The 22,445-nt window shown below is 42.1% G+C and overlaps 2 protein-coding genes across 7 annotated transcripts; both read right to left on the minus strand.

Moving 5' to 3' along the window:
- Nucleotides 1-10: 10 nt before the first annotated feature.
- Nucleotides 11-20,416, minus strand: trpm6 (transient receptor potential cation channel, subfamily M, member 6). Of its 6 annotated transcripts, none has more exons than XM_031848978.1 (41): nucleotides 20,345-20,416; nucleotides 17,331-17,528; nucleotides 15,738-15,817; nucleotides 15,470-15,508; nucleotides 14,610-14,799; nucleotides 14,123-14,336; nucleotides 13,632-13,756; nucleotides 13,355-13,526; nucleotides 13,064-13,238; nucleotides 12,808-12,931; nucleotides 12,650-12,722; nucleotides 12,223-12,323; nucleotides 11,958-12,092; nucleotides 11,241-11,294; nucleotides 10,530-10,664; nucleotides 10,259-10,384; nucleotides 9,697-9,968; nucleotides 9,286-9,514; nucleotides 8,793-8,930; nucleotides 8,475-8,630; nucleotides 8,186-8,314; nucleotides 7,693-7,944; nucleotides 7,417-7,591; nucleotides 6,829-6,943; nucleotides 6,529-6,725; nucleotides 6,301-6,433; nucleotides 5,748-6,186; nucleotides 5,030-5,573; nucleotides 4,759-4,856; nucleotides 4,498-4,600; nucleotides 4,155-4,201; nucleotides 3,997-4,055; nucleotides 3,872-3,897; nucleotides 3,707-3,757; nucleotides 3,482-3,547; nucleotides 3,086-3,384; nucleotides 2,832-2,914; nucleotides 2,555-2,760; nucleotides 2,415-2,466; nucleotides 2,204-2,316; nucleotides 11-1,451 (listed from the first exon to the last, which is right to left on the minus strand). In XM_031848978.1, the coding sequence occupies exons 2-41, from the start codon at nucleotides 17,514-17,516 to the stop codon at nucleotides 1,357-1,359; spliced, it is 6,006 nt and encodes a 2,001-aa protein (XP_031704838.1). In that variant the 5' UTR covers nucleotides 17,517-17,528; nucleotides 20,345-20,416; the 3' UTR covers nucleotides 11-1,356. The 6 variants fall into 6 exon arrangements, with proteins under 6 accessions (XP_031704838.1, XP_031704839.1, XP_031704837.1 ...); XM_031848979.1 differs by having other exon boundaries at nucleotides 1,359-1,588; XM_031848977.1 differs by lacking the exon at nucleotides 11-1,451 and having other exon boundaries at nucleotides 1,498-2,316.
- On the minus strand, nucleotides 19,739-22,358 carry LOC116384382 (uncharacterized protein C9orf40 homolog). Its single transcript, XM_031848984.1, has 2 exons — nucleotides 20,769-22,358; nucleotides 19,739-20,518 (listed from the first exon to the last, which is right to left on the minus strand). Exons 1-2 carry the CDS (start codon nucleotides 21,150-21,152, stop codon nucleotides 20,354-20,356), a joined length of 549 nt encoding a protein of 182 aa, XP_031704844.1. The 5' UTR covers nucleotides 21,153-22,358; the 3' UTR covers nucleotides 19,739-20,353.
- Nucleotides 22,359-22,445: the final 87 nt, after the last annotated feature.

Here is a 22,445-nt window from a genome sequence, read left to right on the forward strand (position 1 = left end):
GAGAGAGAGAGAGAGAGAGAGAGAGAGAGAGAGAGAGAGAGAGAGAGAATGAAATGTCTGCTCTACCAATGCTTTGTATACTTTCTTAATGCATTACACATGCGTGCAATTGGAGTAGTGTTGAAAAATTGTTAATTTATTGTTTAGAATGTCTTTTTGCGTCCCAGCAAGAGCAAATAAAACAAAATGTAGCAATCTGTAACCGAAACCTGAAAGGTTCTTGGGCTGCAGAACCTCTTTTACACAGGACTAACATAAGAAATCTAAAAATACAATAAAATGAGACCTTTTTTTTTGTTGTTTTCAAAGTGCCATAGCTAGTGAGGAGAGGAAGGATTGGCGGAGTGGGGCGTAGAGGCTTTACTGTGTGAATTTACTTGAGAAACCAATCAAAAAAGGAGAACTCCGAGGAAAATGTGTATTTGATTACACTGACAAACAGCTTTTACATTTTATGCTTTTTTCATTTGGAGAAACGGGACTCTGCTGGACTCTGAACTCTGACTCGACTGTAAAACCATCAGCTCTACATCAGATTTTTTTTATTTTCACATGAGAATGAAAGTGTTTGTGCGTGCATTTGCATTAAGGAGAGCCACAAACACCCCCATTTGATGGATCATCATGGGTTGAAGTTCAGAGTCATGCAGGGCCCTGACTGAGTCCTCCTTTGAGATGTATATACAATGTGAAGGTCTGAAGTGATTTTTGTTAAATTCTATATTTTATCGCTTTTGTAGACATTTTGTTGTGGGAAGAAAAAAAAATAAAGGAAATTTTATGGGTGCATTTCTGTCTTGTTTTTCTGTCTCACATACATTGTTAGATTTTAACTTTTTTATTTTAGCCAAAGATGGAACAATATCATCCTTATTAAATGAATCCATAATGTATAGGTGCATGTTAATCATAACAGTGATTGCCATTGCCTCAATATCAAAATATACAGAATAATAATAATACAGAAAATGGTAATTTAGACTTTTGTAAAGTCTTGAAAAAACAATATCTTATTACTGCATTTCTTATTATGATTCATACAACACAGCTTAATGATTTTATAAGAATAATCTGCAAAAACGAATTTCCTCCCAACAGTATTTACTTAATACATTGAAGCCTTTGTTTAAATTACAGTGATAAAATCTCTAGTGTCCAGTCACAGACTGCTTGTGATAAGAGTTCACTCTTCCATCTCCCCGTTTCCCCTGCAAAGGAATCAGGGCTGACGCAGGACACCAAAGACCACATTTTATGAGAACATGTGTATGTATGTGTGTTCAAGCAGACAAGTCTCAGTACATGTGTCGGTAAAAGTGCATGTGTGGTGTCCTTCCCGACTTCCTGGGTCAACGGTTACAGACTGGTTTCATCTGCCTCTTGTTCTTCTTTCCCCCATGTCGGCTCTGCCTCGTTACTGTTCTCGCAGCTGTCCGGACTCATTGTTAAATCTGAACAACGGAAACAACAGTAAGCGACATGTCGCTCCAATAACACAGTCATTACCACAAGAAAGAGAATATTGACAGGCCTGGGAGGAAGTCCACGCATCCAACATTAATAATTTGGGTTGATTTGTTGGAGGAATCTTGGAGAGGACACAAGAAGAAGAAGAGCAAACACAATGCACCTTTGAAATATCAAAACAACTGTGTCTGAATGTTTGTGTTTGTGTGCTTGTTTGTTTTTGAGCACAGTTTCTTTCCGAGCAGTTATCCTCTAGATGCCGGTATCGTGCCTACCCAGAGACGTTAATTAATAGCTAATCAAAGCTAATGTCTCAGCAGCACATCGCCAGCACAAAGACATGATTAATATGTAATCAAAGGCCGTGGAGCACAACGCACAAAGCAGGGCCCACCCCCATGCCTCAAACACTACTGTTGTTATAGGAATAAACGAACACTCGCAGCTTAATTAGCTGGCTGTTGGTGTGTGTTGTCTTCATTTGAAGTTGTTGGGGATTTATCTCAGAGCCAACGTTGGCCTCCAGAGTGACGACACAGAGGTGACATACAATTAAATGCGTATACACACGTGCGCAAAAAAAAAAAACCCAATGACAAAAAAAATCCTATGTATACACTATGGGGTACAAATTAAATAAAAAAAACTGTATTCTTCACATATTTTAACAATGTTAATATGCACACATTCTCTCTCTTTCTCACACACATACACGTTAACACTGAATGTGTCTGACCTGCTAGGCCCAGTCTGCGGCAGCAGGCACCGCAAGAATGTTTCTGCAGGAAACCGCTGATGGCAGCTTCTCCGAGGTTATCTGGACCAAAAAGCATCTCACCCCTGCTACCACTGCAACGGGGTCAGAAACAGGGTTTGTCTGTTTTACCAATATGTATTTGAGATCATTTGAAGTTCAAAATGAGAGGGGAAAGGTTTCTGAAACTTACCTTTGATCGTCTGCCATAATGACTGTTGGATCAGTCAGCTCCTCTCCGACACCTGTCAAGAAAATAACACATCGATACTGAAATAAAGGACAGATAAGTAGATACACAGGCATGCTGCAAACACACACAAAGGACTCTACCTTGTATATCGAGCACCAGAAGCTCTCTGCATGAGTACTCGTATGTCCAGTGGGAGAACGCTAGCAGCATTTCTTCCAGTGAACAGCAGGGGGTGATCTCTTCTCCAGTGTTGTTGTTGTACTTCTTGAAGTCCCCGACCATGCACCTCTCAATAGTCAGCCACTGGCCATTGGAATGCCAGAGGACCAGCGCTACATCTAGAAACCTGGTGGGGGGGAAAAGACATTAGTACATGCACAGACACACACAGATGCATGCTCAAGAGAAAGCACACACCTTGGTGAGTGATGCATATCATCAGGTTTGACCTCGTCGAACACTTGCATCATCTTCTGGGCTGCTCTCTGCTGCTGGATCTCCTTCAGGGGTATCCAACACAGGTTGACCATAAAGTTAAAGCGATAGGAAGCTAAAAGTCCAGGAGATTTCAAATTGTGAAAATGTAACAAAAATAGGAGCAATTATGCTAATTGGTGAGAAATGTCAACTATTCCCTGCCTATGTGCACTTTCCTATTTAGGTACACTTACCCTTAAACAAAGCTGCAGTGCTGTGCTACCATGGAAGTACCTCTGCCAGGCACGGACCACCTCCGGCCTGAAGGCTTTGACCACATACACCAGACCAGGTCTGAGCACGTCCCGTTCTGCCCAGGTACACAGCACCCTGCAGCCCCGCCGGAGACCCCCATCCATAGAGCCCTCTTCACTGGAGAGGGGCTGCAGCAGGGCAGACAGGCCTCGTGACGACCAGGAGGAGACTGTGCCACATTCTGGGTCAGCGTCAGAGGACACTTCCTCCAGAGAGTAGATGCTCACCTCTTCACCTCCTGCAGAGAATGAGGAAAACAGTAAATTAAGTGGATGGAAGGAGGAATGGTAATTCACAAGAAATAAGTTGACTGTGACAACAAACAAAAATGTTACCCAGAATGGAGACGGGAGTGAAGGGAATGGTGTGAGCCAGTCTCATCAGATTGTTTCTCTCCATAGCTGTTAACACACAAACAAAAGAGCTAAAATACAAGTATAATAACACACAATCAGATGCACAACAGATGAATCCAGGTATAAAAAAGCTTTTGAAATCAAGTAAAACAAAATGTTAGCCAAAATGAATCACTTTTAATTTTCTGAATAATATCTCAATACCTGAATAGTGCGGATACAAATTTTCCGAGGACTGGAATGAGGCACTCTTCGCTGAAGCAAACAAAACAAAAGACAGAAAAAACAGTAAATCTCACACTAACAAATTAATTCATTATATAAACATATTCTACATGAAATGCATCAAAAGTGTATGTTCAGAAATACCTTCAGAGGCAATCCCACTCTGTAAACTGTATCAAAGCCATAAAGAAAAACATGTGATTTAATTGTTACCATCTTTAAGTGTTTTGAAAGTGTTACGGCCAAAAGAAAGGCAGACTTAGGAAGACCTGTGGCTCATTGATCGGGCCCAGCTGTTCCATGCTGAGTTAGTGGGGCTCCACACATCCTGAAGGCCAATGCAAAGATACTCAGACAAATTATACACTCAACATATCTTATATTTACAATTACAACAGTGTGTTGCCACAATTTGTCACAGATTTACCTGATGGGAAAACACTTGCTTTTTCAACAAATCCATTGGTTCAAAATCTGAAACAAAATTGCTATTTTCAATATTCAGATCTTTAAAAAAAACGTACACTGTAAGTAACTTATACATCGCACATTTGATCATTTCACTGTTCATTTATTCATATGCAGGATTGATAGATGATAAAATCAGAGAGGATTTGATAAACCAACAGGCTCTTTGTCATCTGCTCATCCTCCACCTTGTCATTTCCCTCATTGTTCCACTGTGCATTCTGGTTCAGTGGGGTGGCCTATGCTTACAGTATTACTAATAACTAATAAGTGCTTGATTGAAATAATCTTAAGGTCCTTACTGAGCTGACTGAGACTGGTTGAAGCCGACCAACATGTAGGCTCTTCTCTCATTCTCCGGTACCTTCTCCAGCAGGCATCAGACAGATTGGACTGCGTGGTTGCCTTTTTTTCCGTAAGAAATGAAGAGTCACAGAATATAAAACAAAACAATGAGCAGGGTTTGATGATCCATGCAATAGGCAGTGCATTTCTGAGCCATCATGGAAAAATCAAATGTCATAAATAAAGTAAATCTCAACAGAAAGCTCTGAACATCTTACAGCATCTGGACTGCTCTCTTGTATCTTCACTGTCTTCCTGTTATGGCTTTTGCCTCTGCTGTTTAAGATTTGAGTGAAGTCAGAGGACTTGGACCACTCTATGGAAACAAAAACACACATGAAATGAGATGAAAAATTAGATCAAGATTGACAATAATTGCATGCTTAACGCAAATATTTATGACCAAAGGCTTATTTTTTAGTTTTAAACCATCTGTTTGTATTAAATAATTTGTTTTTCTAACCTCTGCATTACAAACTACAACGTTACCTTTGCTCCTGCTGCACAGCAGCGATGTGTCGTCCCTAAAACTCCTCTCCTCAGACAAACGCTCTTTGTCCATCGGTTCGTTAAGCAAAGGACACGATCCCCTGATCGGAGTGAGGGGTGCCCCTGAGAAAGTCATATTCTCCACACTGGATGACAGGGATCTGCAGTGGCCATAGGGACGCTCGCTGGACAGACATGCCCACCTGGGGGATTTCACAGACCTTCCACATTGGCTGGAAGGTTTGGACCGAGAACTTGGTTGGCTATCATCCTGAGAAAAGGCAGGATTTACCAAACCCTCAGAGAAGTCTCGAGGCTCAGACAGAAGGACAGCATTGGAAGAGGCTCTGGATAATTCTACATTAGACAGCTGTTCATGTGTCCTTTCCTCCTCTTGCTCCTCTTCCACAGAAGTTTCCTCCGGACTGGGATACAAGTATGGCTCACCTGTCCAGAGTTTATGATGTGGTGACTCCAAGCTTCTGGGAGAAAGAGGAGACACACAGCGGGACGGTCCACAGGACTGACAGGGTGTCTGATCAGACTGTGAATCGTAAGGAAAAAAATGTGTAACATATAAACTGTAGAAGTCATTCATTATGTGCTAGCATTATTGTTACTGAGAAGAAGAAGCTGAGAAGACGGTGATAGGTATTAAATCCTCATTCTCTTTCACTTTCTACAACAGTTATGATTATGAAATGACAACAGTAAGTACCTCCTTTGCTCCTTCCTCTCCACCCTCATTGTGTCCTTGTCTTCTTCCTCTGCTCCCCTTAGCTCTGACATTGCACTCCTGAGATGCCAGTCTACTCGCCACCAGACTACTGCCCTCCAGCACAGAGGGCGGGTTACTTTTGGATGACCTGGGCATCACTCGCCGCATATTAAGTACATCACAGTCGGCTCCACTTCTGTGCGGGAGGGTCCAGCTGTGAGGGAGGATGTGCCGGGACGCTATGATGAGTTGACATTGAGCCAGGTGGGCCTCCTCCTGTTGCAGGCTGTCAGAAGCAGAGAGCAGAGTGAGGGTGTCCACGGCCAGAGCCGACAGATCCTGGAGTTGACCCAGCTGACAGTCCAGCTCCGACAGGCTGTCCTGAATGAAGATGACCTTCTCTGAGACCTCCCCCACCATCATGCACATCTCCTCGGCTCTAGTAGAACAAAAAAAAAAAATAATTACACTCTTCAAACAAGACAGCAGAGTCCCTTTAACTCCACATTGTACACTCCTGGTCAATACCAATCAATTATAATATCAATCAGACCTCTCAGATGTGGCTCTGATCCTGTTAATTTGACTGCTGTGGAGAACTTCGCTCTTCTCGTGGAAGTAGGCCTGTACACATTTCTCCTCAAACTCATGGAGCCTCTTACGATCCTCATGGCCCAGGTAGAGCTCTGGTAAAGACAGGTACGACAGGAGAAGAGACTGAATACAAAGACTCATGCTGTGGAATGACTATATCCACACACATACACACTGCGGTACTCACTAAGTCCAGAGCCTCTCTCCTCCCGCTCAGCATCCCCAATAAATCTCCTGTAGATGGCTCTCAAACCTAAGGTCATGTGACTGAGGAGGATAAGCGGCGGAGGCAGCCACGGCCTGTCCTGGTAGGTCATTATGTAGCGATAGCGGTTGTACTTCCACAGCTTATTGGAGGTTGATGCCATGTCAAAGTAGATGTTGCTGTTATTGAGAGGACAACATCAATTTAAATAAAAGTACTATTTATTAGAGGGTCCTACACTTTAAAAATGTAATTTGGAATTTGCTTTATAAACATGCTTACTTAAAAAATGCGATGAGAATGTTGACCATGATGATATACTGGAAGAACATGTAGACAGCCTGGAGGAATGCCGTCAGAAAGGAAGCGGGAGGACACGGATGACCGTCGTCACATGCTGTTAAGTCACCCAAACACACACACAACAGACTTTACACGAGCAACAATCAATACCAACATTAACAGTGGGAATACAATGCAACGGGTATTTCATATGCTGTAACCAATGCCACAGATGCTTAAGGGCCTGAATTCAGACTATTTTTCCCTTAATGTATGATTCAAAATTTTGATTAAGGGTGTGATTTGGCATTGATAGCCAGAGCTGACATATGGCACAGAGAAATAACCTCATCTAAAAACAGTAAAATGATAAATTTGAAATTGCTTTACTAACAAACTTTTGCTTTACAGCAATTTGGCATCTTCATGTTGTTTGCTGTACATGTGCAGTATCAACTGCTGCATTAGTTATTAGTTAATCTGACATTAAGCACCTCAACTAAGAAACTCAAGGCTACACCAAAGTCATCACATGCTTTGAATCAAAACTGGTTAATAAGTATCTTGTGTTTCTCTTGAACCGCTCACGATCTATCTCGGTTGCGTAGACCTCTCCGTAGATCATCCAGTAGGGCTGGAAGACTATGTCTCGAGCGAGGCTCCAGGATGGGTCCTCATCTGGCGACAGGATGGCCTTCCTGGACACCCCGAAGCTCAGCAGCACTATTGCCATCATCACCACTATGAAGAACATGTTACTGGTCTGAGCAGACAGAGAGAGACAAGAGGGGTGACTAAAACATTTAAAAAAAACTCATTTCCACTTTCTTCCTCTCCAACAAGTAGTGTACAGTCTCTACCCACCATCTTAGTGATCATGGTGAGGTAAGGGCCAGCATGCTGGTTGACAGCCAGCAGATCCAGCACCCTGACGAACCAGAAGATGATGTCCAGACAGTAACTGATCCGTCCTGCCGTCCGGTACGGATCAGCATGCCAACGCAGTGTCAATCCAGCCAGGAAGAGGAGGATGGCAATGACATCTGATACGTTCCAGTACTCCGAGAACCAAATCTTCAGCTTCTGGCTCAGCTTCCTCGGCTCAGACATGAGTACCTAATTAAGAGTTACATATTTGGATATTCTTTTGTTAAGTAGTATTATGCTGTATTGATCTATCAACTAAGATGCTTATGCATTGTGTTATGTACTAAATACTTTTATTTGGTCTTCAATATGACACTTTTTTAGGAATACCCTCGGTAGAAAATGTATCACCAATGCATCTAAATAGTTACAGAATTATAACGGAGAGAATAGAAATAAAGTAGAGAACATGTCTCTCTGGCTCTCTCACCTCTCTGGTTTTCTCCACTGCAGTGGACAAGATGTACGCGATGACCAGCCACTCCTGAACACTGGGTTGATCCTGCATCTCCACCAGGACGACGTAGGAGAATAAGATCAGAAAGAACAAGTAGGACATCTAAAATGGAAACAGAGACAGTTAAAAAAATGTGGAAACATTAGAAAAATATACATTAAATACTATACATGCTGCATCAAACAAGAAGGAAATCCTCTGTTGTCAGAAAGAGAAATATTTAAATTGTTTCCACAAGTATTACAACATGGACACCACCTACTGTGTGAAACCAAAACTTGACAACAGGAGCTGTGTAGAAGTCATAAAGTCTTGTGATCCAGGAAAGACACGTCACCGTGGTGGAGGATACAGTTTCTGACACGTGACCAAAACATCTGTCATGGAACGACAGGCCTCGCTCTGCATCCTGACTGGCCTGTGAGAGTAGAGTAGAGTAGAGCACAGTAGAGTAGAGTAGAGTAGAGTAGGAAAAGAGAATGGAAGACAAGAGGTACAATAATCTATTCGGATTTGGGTTACAGTTTGAAAACAGCGCTGGATAAGTACACTACTGGTATTTTACCGTGTGATCAGTTACCTCGTCAGCCGGTGGAGACTTCACAGACTCAAGTCCAAACAGCATTGCCTCATGGGACTGTGGTACATGGCACATTTCAGCTTTGCTTTTAAACTCCAGTAGCAAGATGGCAGGGGGCAGAAGAAGGCTCAAAATGATCTGAAAAATAGAGATAACAAGTGTATCATGTACGCTTGTACAACTATCCAGAAACATCAGGAAACAATGCCTCCAACATAAGCTTAGAGAAGCAATATTTTTTTAATTAACAATTAATGAAATTAGTCATTGTAATGTCAAAGGAACACTAGGAATGATGGTCCCACTGAGATTTATGTTCATGCATTTGTATTTATATGTATCACTCTTTATAGTGATAAAAATACCTCATACACTAAGACAAGAACATCTTTGTTATGACACTTACAATCAGAGACTTAAGAGGTGTATGATTTTAAACATAATATGAATTTTCTCTGGTTAATCTGATACATGCGATGTTCACAATGTTTACCTTCACGAAGGAGTTTTTTCTCATGTTGAGCGGACCGGTCCAGAGATCTGTGAGGAGGGTCTGAGTGCAGGAGTGTGAGACGAATGGTCGATGACATGAGGAGACGGCCATCTGCAGACAGGTGAAGTGACTCCATGCCTCCATCTCTGAAGTCAACAGCTTCATGGCCATCTGCCCATTCTGGCGAAATGCACAGTCTAACAAGTCCACCGCCAGCTGACCAAACTCACTAAGACACAAAGACGGGATATCCTGCATTATGCACCATTTAAGGATCTTTTAATACACAAACTCATAATTGAAATGATTATTAAATGGGTCTTTAATCATGCTACTACAAACTTTATTATGTTGCAATTGTCCTAGTAGGTTGAGTACAGACAACACTCACACACACCAACATACACTCACAGTGAATGTGTCTTGAATCGCTCTGAAATGTGGTCGTCCATGCTGCTCTGCCGTGCCTCAAAGGCCATGGAGCGGTAAAGCTTACAAGCCACTGCCGCACGTGCCAGCGCATCCTCGCCATGCTGCCACAGGAACAGTGCCATCTGCTGCCGCTGATGAAGAATGGCCCACACGAACAGGTCGTTGAAGTTGAAGGGAACCAGCCATGGAGCATCACCAAGGCCAGGGCTGGATGTGATCTCTCGACTACTCCCGGGTGACACATCCTGCTCCTAGATGGGAAAGTTAGAGGTATGGACAAAACAAGCCACAAAGGAATGGAGATGAAGAAGGAGGGATCCCATAAGGAAAACAAGTTATGAAGGGGATTATATTGTAAAAATATATGTTTGTACAAAGCTGTTAGGGCTGCCTTAGAGATCCAAAAGGTGCCTACTAGAGACAATAGCATGGCTATACAGGACTAGAGACTTTCTCAGAACAATTTAATAAAATTTGAATAGTTTCAATTACGAGTGAAGTATTTGAATGACTGAAAATACTGCCAAAAATCCCCACCAACCTTGGGTTTGTGGGGCTGAGCTGTTCTGAAGAATTGCAGGTCCTGGGGAGTCCTGCCCCTGGTAGAGATTGGTATTAATCCCCTTCTCTGTTTAGACAAGGAGGTGGAACTGTCCCATCTACCCTCCTATACTCACACCGAAACAACAATGAGGAGAGTGCAGTATTTGTAAGAAAGGTTAAGCATAATTCCGATTAATAAACACAAGTCAAACAACAGTTTTCAAGGACATCAAAACACAGTGGACAGAGAAAGAAAGAGTTCTAGCTACTTTGTCCTGCAGGCTGATGTAGGCAGCTCTGAAGTGTTTCCGTGTGTAGGTGCTGCGGTACGCTCCTCCTATGAGGTACTCTATCACCAGGCCCATGTCAATTAGAGAGAGACGGTAACCTATGGGAAGAGAAGTCTACTCTCACACACACACACACACACATACACAGTAAATACACATATATTATATAATTGTTTATATGGCTTCTACAGTTATACCTATAGTGTACATAGAGGCGTTTGTATGTTACCTCAAGGCTACCGTAGTTCTCCGACAGGCATGCAAATGTGCAACCTCATGACTAGATTCCACTAAAGCCTACAAACTGCTCCTTTAAGTTTAAGTTAACAATTACAACAACAGGGTTTAGGAGAAAAAAACAAGGTGATATTTTGGCTAGACGAGACTGAAATGTTTGGTATAATCTGATGACTAAAAAGTCAACAGTTTTCCTTGACTAAAACCATAGTTGAAAAAAGTTACCATTTTCTCTGACTAAGATAAGACTAAAATGACTTTTAGTCATCTAAAACTTGACTAAAAAGAACAGGATGAAGTTGACTAAATAGGCTTAACACTAACAAGGAGATTTGACACAGGACTAAGACTAAATAAAAAAAATAGTAATACTAGTTAAAGCCAATAATGTCTGAGTAAAGAGTGTAATTTAATATCCATATGATCATAGGCGTTCTCATTCTCACTTGTCACCTGTTTTGCATCTTCAGCGAGGTGGTGCAGGAAGCTGTCCGTCTGCCCCTGTGACTGTGGAAAGAAACTTGAAATATTATCCAGAGAGTAGTAAACGGGACAGCTACCAAATCAGAGCAAAATAAAAGATCTACTGGTTACTTTATAACAAAGTTGCATATTTCGTACATAGTCGCAGCCCTGGGACACTTAGCTCGTTTCTTAGGGGGACTTATTATCCCAGAGTTATGAATAAATAAACAGGCATTGATACACAAAAGATAAAGGCACTGTGGAGAAAGCCAAGTGTGAATGTACTGATGACAAAGAGTCTTATGATCTCAAAACATCCTAAAACAACAACTGGGAAAATACCCTAAATGCAAGTGACCAGGAAACGAAGACATTATTGGTGCAAAACACTTACAGTGCATTATTGTGATTTCGATCAAAGCCACAGTTTTGGAGGTTGTGCTTCAAGAGTCACAAACAAAATAACTGAATTTCTTCTGTTTGTATACTAAAGTGCGAGCCAAGGGGAAACAAAACAGTAAACGGTACACCAAGACAAACACAAGTACTGTGGGGTGTAAGTATAATATAAATGTAATATGTTGTTGTTTTTTATGTCATTGCTGTACTTCTATTCATGACCAATAAGATAAGTAAATAATACATTCTGAAGGAGATGGAGAGTCGCAAACATAAGAAGTCGATACTTCAACATATTATAATAACCGTGTTATAAAGCTCCTCCAGGCGATCCACAGTAAGGAAGTGGCTCATAGTCATGCCGTGGTCAATCAGCAGTTTGACAAAACTGACTCGGTCCATCACCAGAGCATCCAGCATGACATTCTCCAAGGAACCCACCTGCATACAGCATACAATTATTAGGATTAGACAGCAGCTGTTAAGGACCGTTAGAATGAACAATATAATGTGCAATAACAACGCTTAATTACATCATATATGCAGTAGTGAGTCACTGAGCCCGTCTTACCTTCCAATGCTGTCCGTACACCAGGACATCTTTCTGTGCTATGTCAGCCCTGTCCCAGGCGAGGGCCATACTCAGCTGCTCTGCAGGACTGGCCTTGGTGCCTGTTCATCACACAGAACAAAAAACATACATCAGAACGTACAGTATATATACCTCTGCATTCCTAGACAATACAAACCTTTCTCCCAGCTGACATTTTAGCAGGAAAAGCCCATTTCTATCATTAGTTATTGTTCCATTGTTCCATTTAAGTGCACCAGTAATTCTGCCTGCACAATAACAAGCCTGGAACTTGTAAACCTACAAAGAATGCAGCAGTTGTTACTGTTATCAATTATTATTATTATGTAGTTTTCCTGCTATGACATGTCAAATGTCTGCAGTGAAAGATGTCTATTGTCACAACCAAGAGGAGAAATATAAATACCCTTGAGACTAGTTGTCAGAATGGCTGCATCAGGTGCCGTTTGGTCCTCTGACTCGGAGTCAAAGATGGTTATCTGTCATTCAAAGTCATATTGGAAGTAGTGAGTAGTACATGTTTTGAATCACAACATAAACATTCCCAAATGGTGTTTCACTTACAGACTCTCTGTGATCCATACACTGCAGAAGGAGACTGCAGAGCTGAGACGCTTCTGCTGTCTCTACTCCAAACACATCTCCAATCCTGACAAGGAAGTCCTCTTTAATGTCAGCATCCAACTGCCTAAAGAAATGCAGTAAAGGTGTAAGTTACATTTGTGACATGTCACAACATTATCAAAGCAAACACTGAGTTGACACAATAAGGTAGCTCCATTAGACTTACTTCTGTAGATTCAGTTAGGGACATGCATACCTGTCAATAGAAGTCTGCTTGTGTAGGAAGGCGAGCAGGTCGGCCGCCCTGCCCGATCCCTCGAACACAAACACTGGCACAGGGGGCACATTGCTAACATAGTCCAACACTGTGGACACAATGGCAGGGCCTCCCTCCACCACCACACACACCACAGGCACTCCTTGCTTCAGTTCTACGAAGAAGGGAGGAGAGGGTGACATAACGTCGGTCACATCGAGCCCCTGAGCTTTTCTCTCTGCCTGTAAGTATTGCACAAAAATACACACACACACACACACACTGACTCACGAGGGTGTATCTTCTGTAGACGGATGTGTTTCTCCAGCTTCCTCCTGAGGCCTTGTTGGCAGCCATGTTTTCCCAGCGTTCCATCATCCACCAACAGAAAGTGGGAGTGGAAACCATTAAGACAGGCCCTCTTGCTCAAAGGGTTCCCCAGTGGCTGGTAGGGCCTGAACACCTGAGCCATGGTAAGTGAAAGTCACATCAAGAGTCAAGAACCATACGTGCACGTATTCAGTGTGAAACTGATGAAATCAGCAATTAACAAGATTTCATAGCTTACATCTCTGCCTATGAGGTCCATGTTGTTGTCAATGACTCCCCATGGTGTGATGCCGACTGTGTTTCTCTTCCTCAGGTTGTGGCCCCCAAATGTTTTCACTGCCTCGCCCACATACTTAGACACACCTAGAGTATGTAAAAAGCAGCTGAATGCACAGCAAATCAAATTCAAGAGTATAACTCTTAGACCCAGGGACACAGAGTGAATGGACTGAAATCCTTACCAATGAACAGACCTACGTACTTGAGTTCACACAGCCCAAGAAAATTATCAGGAATTATTATTAGTATAACAGCATCGCATACAGAAATTTACATGCAACATAAAATTAACTGAACATCATACAGGCATGACGGAACAAGGGGTTCTTTACTGTTTCACACCAGGACCAATAATGATGCATATCAGTCAACAGCATCCAGTGTTGTTCAGGAGTAATAAGTGATACTGACCCACACACGCAGATCTTACAACAATGTACATCAACCTACCTGTATTGATGCCGTCAGTGAGTATCCATGCTCCCGTGCTGAGGGCGGCAGTGATCAGCCCTTTGCTGAAGGCCTGCTTGACTTTAAGGGGCAGGGAGAAGTTTTCTGAGCCCCCCTGGACAGTCAGTAGCAGCTTGGGTCTCTCCATCTGCCACTCCCTCAACATCAGCTGGAGCAGCACCTCTGGCTTGGAGTCCACAGCCACACGAACATACTGGAGAGGAAAAACAAGGAACTTTTAGGGACGGGGAAGCTATTTCTGCTTTTCTCAGGTACTGTGTGACTGTTCAGTGAAGCAGATGCTATCTTAGATCATAGCATGCCAAAGCTTGTTTATACAGCAATCATAAGACAGATACCTGTCTTTTTCAATCCTGGACAAGCATATACCTTCATTTTGGGAGAAATCCTTTATAGAAAATGTGAGTTCAGTTATAAAAATGTAGTAAAAAAACACATATACTGTAGAGTTAGTAATCTCACAGACCTTGGCCCGGCATACACGTGTGGCAGTGTCCTGAAAGTCTATGGTCCCATAGGCGTTCGTGGGACTGGCTTTGGTGTGGAGCTCTATGGACCAGTCCTCTTCCAGGTCCTGTCCAGGACCAGGATAGAGGGATGTGGGGGGAAGGGACTCTTGCCAAGAGTGCTCCCCAATCAGGCGGCCACAACTACATCTATCAATTGAAAGATTATGTGATTGAGTATAGCGGGTGGTGAGAGGTGGCAGAAATTCAGAGTAACTTCTATTTTTGTGCCTGCACATCATTCACTGACATTTTATCACTCTTTTGAGCTATCAAAAGTAGGTGTTTGCTTGTGAAGCACCCCAAAATCACGGTATTGTTAGGTAACATTCACAGATACCTGACAGGCCTCCACCTGGTCTATTTAAGCCAGGCTGCTGCAGTTTGTCCCCCTTCCCGTCTCCCTCCCTTCCTCTTCACCTCCCTTTGTCCTTGGGTCTATGTTTGGTTGTGTTTATCATTTTACAGAACACAAAATTCCCACACATCTCTCATCCTCCTAACCTCCTACACTGCTGATAACACTAACTTCCATGTAGGATAGCAACAAAATAAAAAGACATTGGCCTTATCACTTTCCTTGAGGCAGTTTGTGACAAATTAAACAAGTGGTTCTTTTCTAAATTTGCAATAATATTAAATCTGGCAAGACACAAGGGAAATAACAAAAGAGCAAAAAGGGGAAATTATGAAATAAAGTGTGGGGGGGGGGAAAGTAACAAGATCTTCATTGGAATAGGGGGTGGGGTGTAGGAGGGTAATGTAGTGGGTTTGAGGATGGTGTAAATATGCACATAAACACACAATTCATAGATTATACCTGATCAAGTTTTGGCATACTTGACATACGGGAATACATCTGTAAGAAACAGGAAATAACAAATTATCAAAGAATCCACACGGTCTCTATTCCTGGAAGGAAGGGCCGAGTGCCAAATAGTTTTGCTCTCAGAAAAATGTTGTTTCCAACCACTGCTGATAATATCCAACTATGTACTAACTAAACAAATCATCCTGTTTTTCTTCTGAGAATCATAAAAACCTGTACTTTTCTGGAAGCTCATCAATGCAATCAGATTCCAGTTTACCTATGTAGGTCCCGAGATGAAGGGATAAACCTCACACACTCTCTTTTGGAGAAGGATTCCTCAATCCAAGACTTTCGTGACTGGAATAAGAAGAGAAAATATTTACTTACAGTACACAGATCCTGGAGCAGCTAAGAACCATCTTCTCAACTGCATTGTCAAACTCAACTTCCAGGAAGAAAACCCAAGATTGCTGAAAAAGTGTAATCGGTGACCTTTTCGGTGAAGCTCATTCCAATGCCGGCAGCAGCCTACACATGCTGGACCCACAGTGAACTAACCCTAGGTCCCTCGTCGTAAAAACAGCAACTGCACTCTTAAAACCACCTGGTTAACCAGAGGTACAACAGTCAACTTCTAATTGATTTTCACAGAAGTCTTTTCTTCATGCTTCGCCTGATCTTTCAAGGTCTGTCCTGCTCCTGTGGTCCGTTTCACAGAACAATTTAACAATGGCCTTACTGAGTAGAGAATTGTTGGTAGGAAACATACACACATCCCCTTCCTGAGATTAGTACACATGGCTGGGAGGGACCTGGTGTGCTGCCTCCTTGGGTCAGACTGTGTTAGCATAAAACACGGTGCTGAAGGGTAGCTGAAGTTTGTGTTTGTGTTCATTGTGTTTGTGTACATATATATATATATATATATATACACAAAGTTATATATATATATATTTCAGTTTAATGACAATTAACCTCACTAATTCTCCATGTGCTGCAGCTGCAATTTCAGAATTGCCACTAAACTAACGAAACATTAATCACCTAAAAGCACTACTTTAAAGATCCTGTACTATATTGGAATATACATATATATAAATAATTAGTTCTGCAAATGTAGGCCATCTAGTGAGTGGTAGTTTTATTCCAGGTGGTCAAACGTGAGGCAGTTCTGCATGAGACACATTATTAGCAGTCTTGACATTTATTTAGTATTGCATTGTTTATCTGAATTTCTATCACGATTTTCTGAAGAAACGATTTTAAGATTTCAACTTGTTTGCTAACCTAGATGCCAGGCACTGACTTATAATTAACATAACGTTATCATTATCTGGTAGTAACATGGTGACTGCCATCAGATGAAGAGTTGAACATAAAACATACAATATATTTTTAGTCTGAAATGCTTTGGAGAATAAAGTTTCACGAAAGGTAAACACAGATTCGAGGTACAAGTATTTTTAGCTCAACTTTTGCTGAATGAATGATTAACTTTATGTACTACGTTAGTTGATTAACGCCAATTAAAGTTTATAAAGCACGCTGTAGAAATAACATTATTTTATCCAAAGTCTATGCTGGAGACGAAAACTTAAATAGATAACTAGGTACCATGTTTCCTTCAGCCAACATCGAAATCACATCAAAACTTTGCTAACATTAGCTATTAGCAAACGACAGCTCATGCGTAGCGTTTAATAGTTTTATAACCATCATAAATAGCTGATTTATTGATACACCCGCTGGAAACGAGCTGGACTCATTAGTGGACATTAGATTTAGTCACACATAACTTACCATGGCTGCACACTGCAGTTACAAACGTGTATCTTGTATGACTCCACATGTGTCTCGAGTCTAATCCCACCTGTTCATTTAGTCCCCTCACAAGGACTGACTGCCCTTTTATTAGCCTCAGGTCCAAAGAGCAGGGAGAGCCAGGAGCCTCGAGGAGTCCATGACCTCCTCCTCCTCCTCCTCCTCCACACACATGCAGGACTCTTTCACCTCCAGAGCCGTCAACACATGCAGGAGGAAGTGTTGTGTCCCCCATCTTGGTCCTCGTCTGCAGACGGGACAGACAGGGAGATGTGGTCACTGGTGAAAGCAGCCAAGAAGGATGATATAGATATATATATTTAAAAGATTTGTCTAATTGTCAGCCCCTTCTCAGGTACACACACACACACACACACACACACACACACACACACACACACACAGCCAGAGGGTCACAGCACCTGCAAATATACAGACCCCTTCATATTTTTGCACATTTTGTTGTTGTAGATTTATTTTTTAAATGGTTGAAATTGCCATTTTACCCATCTATCTACACTCAACAACCCATAATGAGAAACATGTTTTTAGAATTTTTTGCATATACTGTATATAAAAATAAATCTGAATCTGAAATCTCTCAGAAAAATATTCAGACCCTTTGCCATCTCACTCCAGTTTGTGGTCAAGTGCATCCTGGTTGTTTTTCAATATTTAAATATGACTAATGCAACAAATATTATAAATGCATTTTGTGGTGCACATTTGGCTGATTGTTGTGCTTACTTTTTATCTGGGCTTGCCCCTGATGCCAATCAAAGGCCCTGAATTGGCAGCCGATGGGAAACTTGCAAACCTTGCTTTCGAGCCTTGGATCAGGTCAAGGGTATATAAACATTTCCAACGCTTTCGGTGTTCCCAGGAGCACGGCGGCCTCAATAATTGTGAAATGGAAGAAGTTTGGAACCACCAGGACGCTTCCTAGAGTTTGCTGTCTGGCAAAACTGAGTTAGTGGGCAAGAAGAGCCTTAGTCACGGAGGTGACCAAGAACCCAACAGTCACTCTAGGAGAGCTTCAAGCGTCCTCTGCAGAGATGGCAGAACCTGCTGTAAGGACGTCAATCTTAGCAGCCCTCCTTCAATCAGGCCTTCGTGGTATAGTTGCTGGACAGAAGGCAATCTTAAGTAAAAAGCATGACAGGCAGCACGCTTGGAGTTTGCCAAACTGCATTTCAAAGACAGAGCATGAGGAAAAAGATTCCCCGGTGTGACGAGAACATCGGGGACTGCTCATCACCTGGCCTGTCCAGTCCTTTTGGTGAAGCATGGTGGTTCTCAGAGGCAGGGACAGACAGACCGACCGGTCAGAATTGAGGGAAGGATGAATGCAGCAAAGGACAGAGAAGTCCTTGAAGAACACCTGCTCCAGAGTGCACGTGACCTCAGACCAGGGCGACGTCTCAACTTTCAGCACGACAATGAGCCGGATCATCCAGCCTAGACCACGCTGGAGCGGCCTTTAGTGGCCCTGCCAAAGCCAGGACTTGAACCTTATAGAAAATCTGTGGAGAGACCTGAAGATGGCAATTCTGGAGGGTCTGCCAGAAAGAATGACATTAACTTCCCAGATCCAGGTGGCAAAGCTTGCAGAGACTTACCCAAGAAGACTCAAAGCTATTATTGCTGCCAAAGAGGCTTCTACAAAGCACTAAATTAAGGGTACTGTATACTTATGTAAATGAGAGATTTCAGTTTTTGGTTTTTAATCTGTTTACATTCCTCCTGATGCAAATTTAAAACATACACTACAGGAATGCACTGGCCATTTTGTTTGTTTGTGTTCTTGTTTGACATAAAGGGACTCCCTCTGCATTTTGTTGTGCAACCATGTATTGTACAAAGTCAATAAATGAACCTTGAACCTAAATAAAACATGTTTAAAACATTATAGGTTATTGAGAGAAGATTGATAGGCAAAAATGCAAATTCCATAAATCTAAAATTGCATTTACATTACAAAGAGGTCTGAATAATTCCTGAATCCACTGTATGTAGTTCATTGGCACCTAGCTGGAAACAGCAGGGCTTTGATGTCATCGAGCTGATCAACAGCTGGATCACATCTGTAAATCCTCTTCTCAGAAAATAAATTATTTTCATTTTCAGAACGCAATCAACTGTTCAGCAAACAATCGTGACCGTTAATGAGCATTTCTCGCCTTGCATGGACTGCGGCAGGTAAGTGCGTTACTTTTCCATGGTTTTACTTGTGTATTGTCTGTTAAATGTGTATTTACTGTATAGTGTAATGTGGATGCCGTTTGCTACAATATATCTCTGCAACTTTTGATTTGGTGGCTTCTTACATAATGTATATATTTTAATGGTGTCTTTGAAAATTTGACCCTCTGGTTCGTTAAGTTTTACCTTTTGATCAAACCCTGACAAATACTTGGGGAAAACAAATTTAAGTAAACAATAATAAAATCACACGAGTAGAGAAAACTGTTCTATTGTCAGTACAAAAAAGGGTTGTTACAATCAGCTCTGATTAGCACAAAGGTGTACCAGTAACATGTAATAAAAGAGCTAATACAGCCTACACTAAAGTCTAATAAAGTGTTTTATCTAATGTATCCAACATATATAACAGTCAAAAAATCTATGAACAATTTCTGAACCAGTAACACAAATCACATTAAGATATTATAGAGTGATTATGACATAAACTGTACCCTGCTTTTCATAACTAATCATATTAACATTATAGATTAATATAATACTAGGTTTGCAAGGTAAAGATTTAACACAAAAGAAAAATGTATTAGTCACAATTGTACACCAGACTGTCTGACTTGAGGTTTACTAAAATGTCACCACACTTTTGGTCACCGATGTAAGAGCAGTTTGCTGCGGTGCAGATTTCAGTGCTGCTTCACCGAAGTCACACGAAGGTTCACCGACAGGGCTACTAGGGCAGTCGACATCAGGTTGTTGCATCTCTCCTGGATACATTTCAAGCAACCGTAAGGTGCTTTTCAACGTTTCCATCGGCAGAAAAGCATCACATTTTCATCATCACGTTTGAGACGTTGCTTGCACCTGTAATCTTCAGGTCTCCATGGCATCAGAAGAGGAGTCTTTGACTTTAGGTCGGTCTTTACTTTGGGAATGGTTCGCATCTTCCAGCAGGGAGAGGTTCAGTTCAGGTAAGGGGGCCCTCCAGTACTGGAAGGTGTTGTATGTGCAGTCTTCAGTGCTGTTGTCTTCACCGGCCTGAGAGTGAGCAGAAAGAGAGGAGGATTGAGCTCAGGAGAAATGTGCAAAGAGGCCTACAGTAACATTTTAGACTGGTGGTCACCGGTGACATCAACCTGTGGCATATTTTACCCACAAAGAGTGTTGTTGACGCTCTATCATAGGTAACGGGTGACACCTAGTGGACACTTTCTGCAATTACACCGACTCACTCTCTCTGAACAGAGCTGCACACGGCGAATCTCCCGCTATGTTGTTAATAACTTACTTTATCATTAGCTTTAGGAGCAACAGTCTCCAAACCCGTGCAGTCATCTCGAGGTCGTTTCTTGGAGCCCGTGAGCGTGCTGGAGCTGCGACGGTCCTGGAAACCTCCAGAAGTCTGCAGGGCCAAAAGAGTAGCTGCATGCTTCCTTGTGTCGCAGCATGCGGGCTTGCGATGAAGGGCCGCTTCTTCTTGTTTCTCTGGGTCTTCAAAGTGGTGCGGCCTCTTTCTGCAGCGGCTGCCCATCAAAGCCAGGAGGGACGGCGGGCTCACACCCCCGGTCGGAGCCATGCTCTCCGGCGGCAGGTCAACGCTGCTCAGAGAGAGGTGACATCTTTTGGAGGGAGAGCCGTGCAGCAGAGTGTCGTCGGGACGTCTCTTCGCCATGAGAGTCAGCGCACTAGTAAACAGCGGTCAGTCAAAAACACGTGGGGGCTCTGATACCGTCGATATAGCTGCTTTTCACTGACGACGTTGTGCGAGGATGTGTTCAACAGTTTCGGCCCCGGTAGTACAATTATTGCGGGGGTGGTCCGGATAGCCAATCAGAGAGCACCGCTGACTATCCCCGCCCACAGCCGCCTCTCTTCCTGTGGCAGTACATCCATTGCTAATCCATGCTCTCATTTCATCCAGACCATGTTATTGTCATCGATTCCACCCTGTAAGGACACATATCTAGTCACAATAAAGTATTTAAGAGGATTAACTGTCTCTTTTCAGATTCCCCTACATGAACGTCTTTCTACATACGAATACAATTGTGGAGGGGGAATATTGAGGCTTTATGTATTAATTTTGTTAGCTGACAATTAGTCAAACATGAACTGTACATATTGTGAGTCTAAAAAAATACTGGAATTAGCCTATAAAACACCCACCATGCATTTCAGGATGCAACTACTCTGCCCAGGCTGCTTTGACCACCACCTGACATCATCACCCTGCTTTAGTATTTATAATCAAGTTCTGCGGCACTGCACCCTCATGTCGTTATTTTCTCACACTGTAACTGTCATACTTGGCCTTCTGCTTATTAGACAGGTACCATCTAAAGTAGGTTATGTGCCCCGTCAGTTATTAAAATGTCAACTTGCTTTTTACAAAGCCCAACTTTGTCTCTTAGTTTGATAGTTTACATTCCATTGGCTTCACTTGATGTACATCTAATTTTTCTTTTTTGAACTCTCAAAAGACCTTTTCCACTCCAAACATGTTTGACAATTCACAAGAAGGGAATAAATAATAAATAACATAACTATTGAGTTTTGTGACTCTTCACTGCTACATCGTTTTTTTACGCCTGTAATCTACCTTAAAATTGATGCGCAAGCATGTAGCTCACACAAAACATTTTAAGAAATAAAAACTTGTCCATGAGCTGCGTTAAAGCCATGGTATGAATAAAACTCTGGAGATGAACATTTTTTTTACTGTTTGGCTTTATTACAAAGTGTGATTAGAAACCAGAAGTCGATGAAAGTCATCTGCAACTTTAAAACAATGTATTCTTGAAAAGCTTATGAGTAAAAAATGAGTAGACATAGTTATTGGCAGCATATTTAAAAAAATAAATAGATTTCAAAAGCTAATGTTCATCTCTCTCTCTCTCTCTCTCTCTCTCTCTCTCTCTCTCTCTCTCTCTGTCTCTGTCTCTGTCTCTCTGTCTCTGTCTCTGTC

Source organism: Anarrhichthys ocellatus, unplaced genomic scaffold (assembly GCF_004355925.1).
Source record: "Anarrhichthys ocellatus isolate YVR2014 unplaced genomic scaffold, GSC_Weel_1.0 scaffold9, whole genome shotgun sequence".
Lineage (NCBI taxonomy): Eukaryota > Metazoa > Chordata > Actinopteri > Perciformes > Anarhichadidae > Anarrhichthys > Anarrhichthys ocellatus.

Coding starts and splice junctions, on each gene's coding strand:
- LOC116384382 (XM_031848984.1), bottom strand. CDS start 21,152: ATGGCGAAGAGACGTCCCGACGACACTCTGCTGCACGGCTCTCCCTCC. Junction 20,519..20,768: donor CTCCTAAAGCTAATGATAAA/GTAAGTTATTAA, acceptor GCTCACTCTCAG/GCCGGTGAAGACAACAGCAC.
- trpm6 (XM_031848977.1), bottom strand. CDS start 17,516: ATGGGGGACACAACACTTCCTCCTGCATGTGTTGACGGCTCTGGAGGT. Junction 14,337..14,609: donor CACGTGTATGCCGGGCCAAG/GTCTGTGAGATT, acceptor TTTCCTCTCCAG/TATGTTCGTGTGGCTGTGGA. Junction 8,315..8,474: donor TCAAGTTTTGGTTTCACACA/GTAGGTGGTGTC, acceptor TTTCCATTTTAG/ATGTCCTACTTGTTCTTTCT.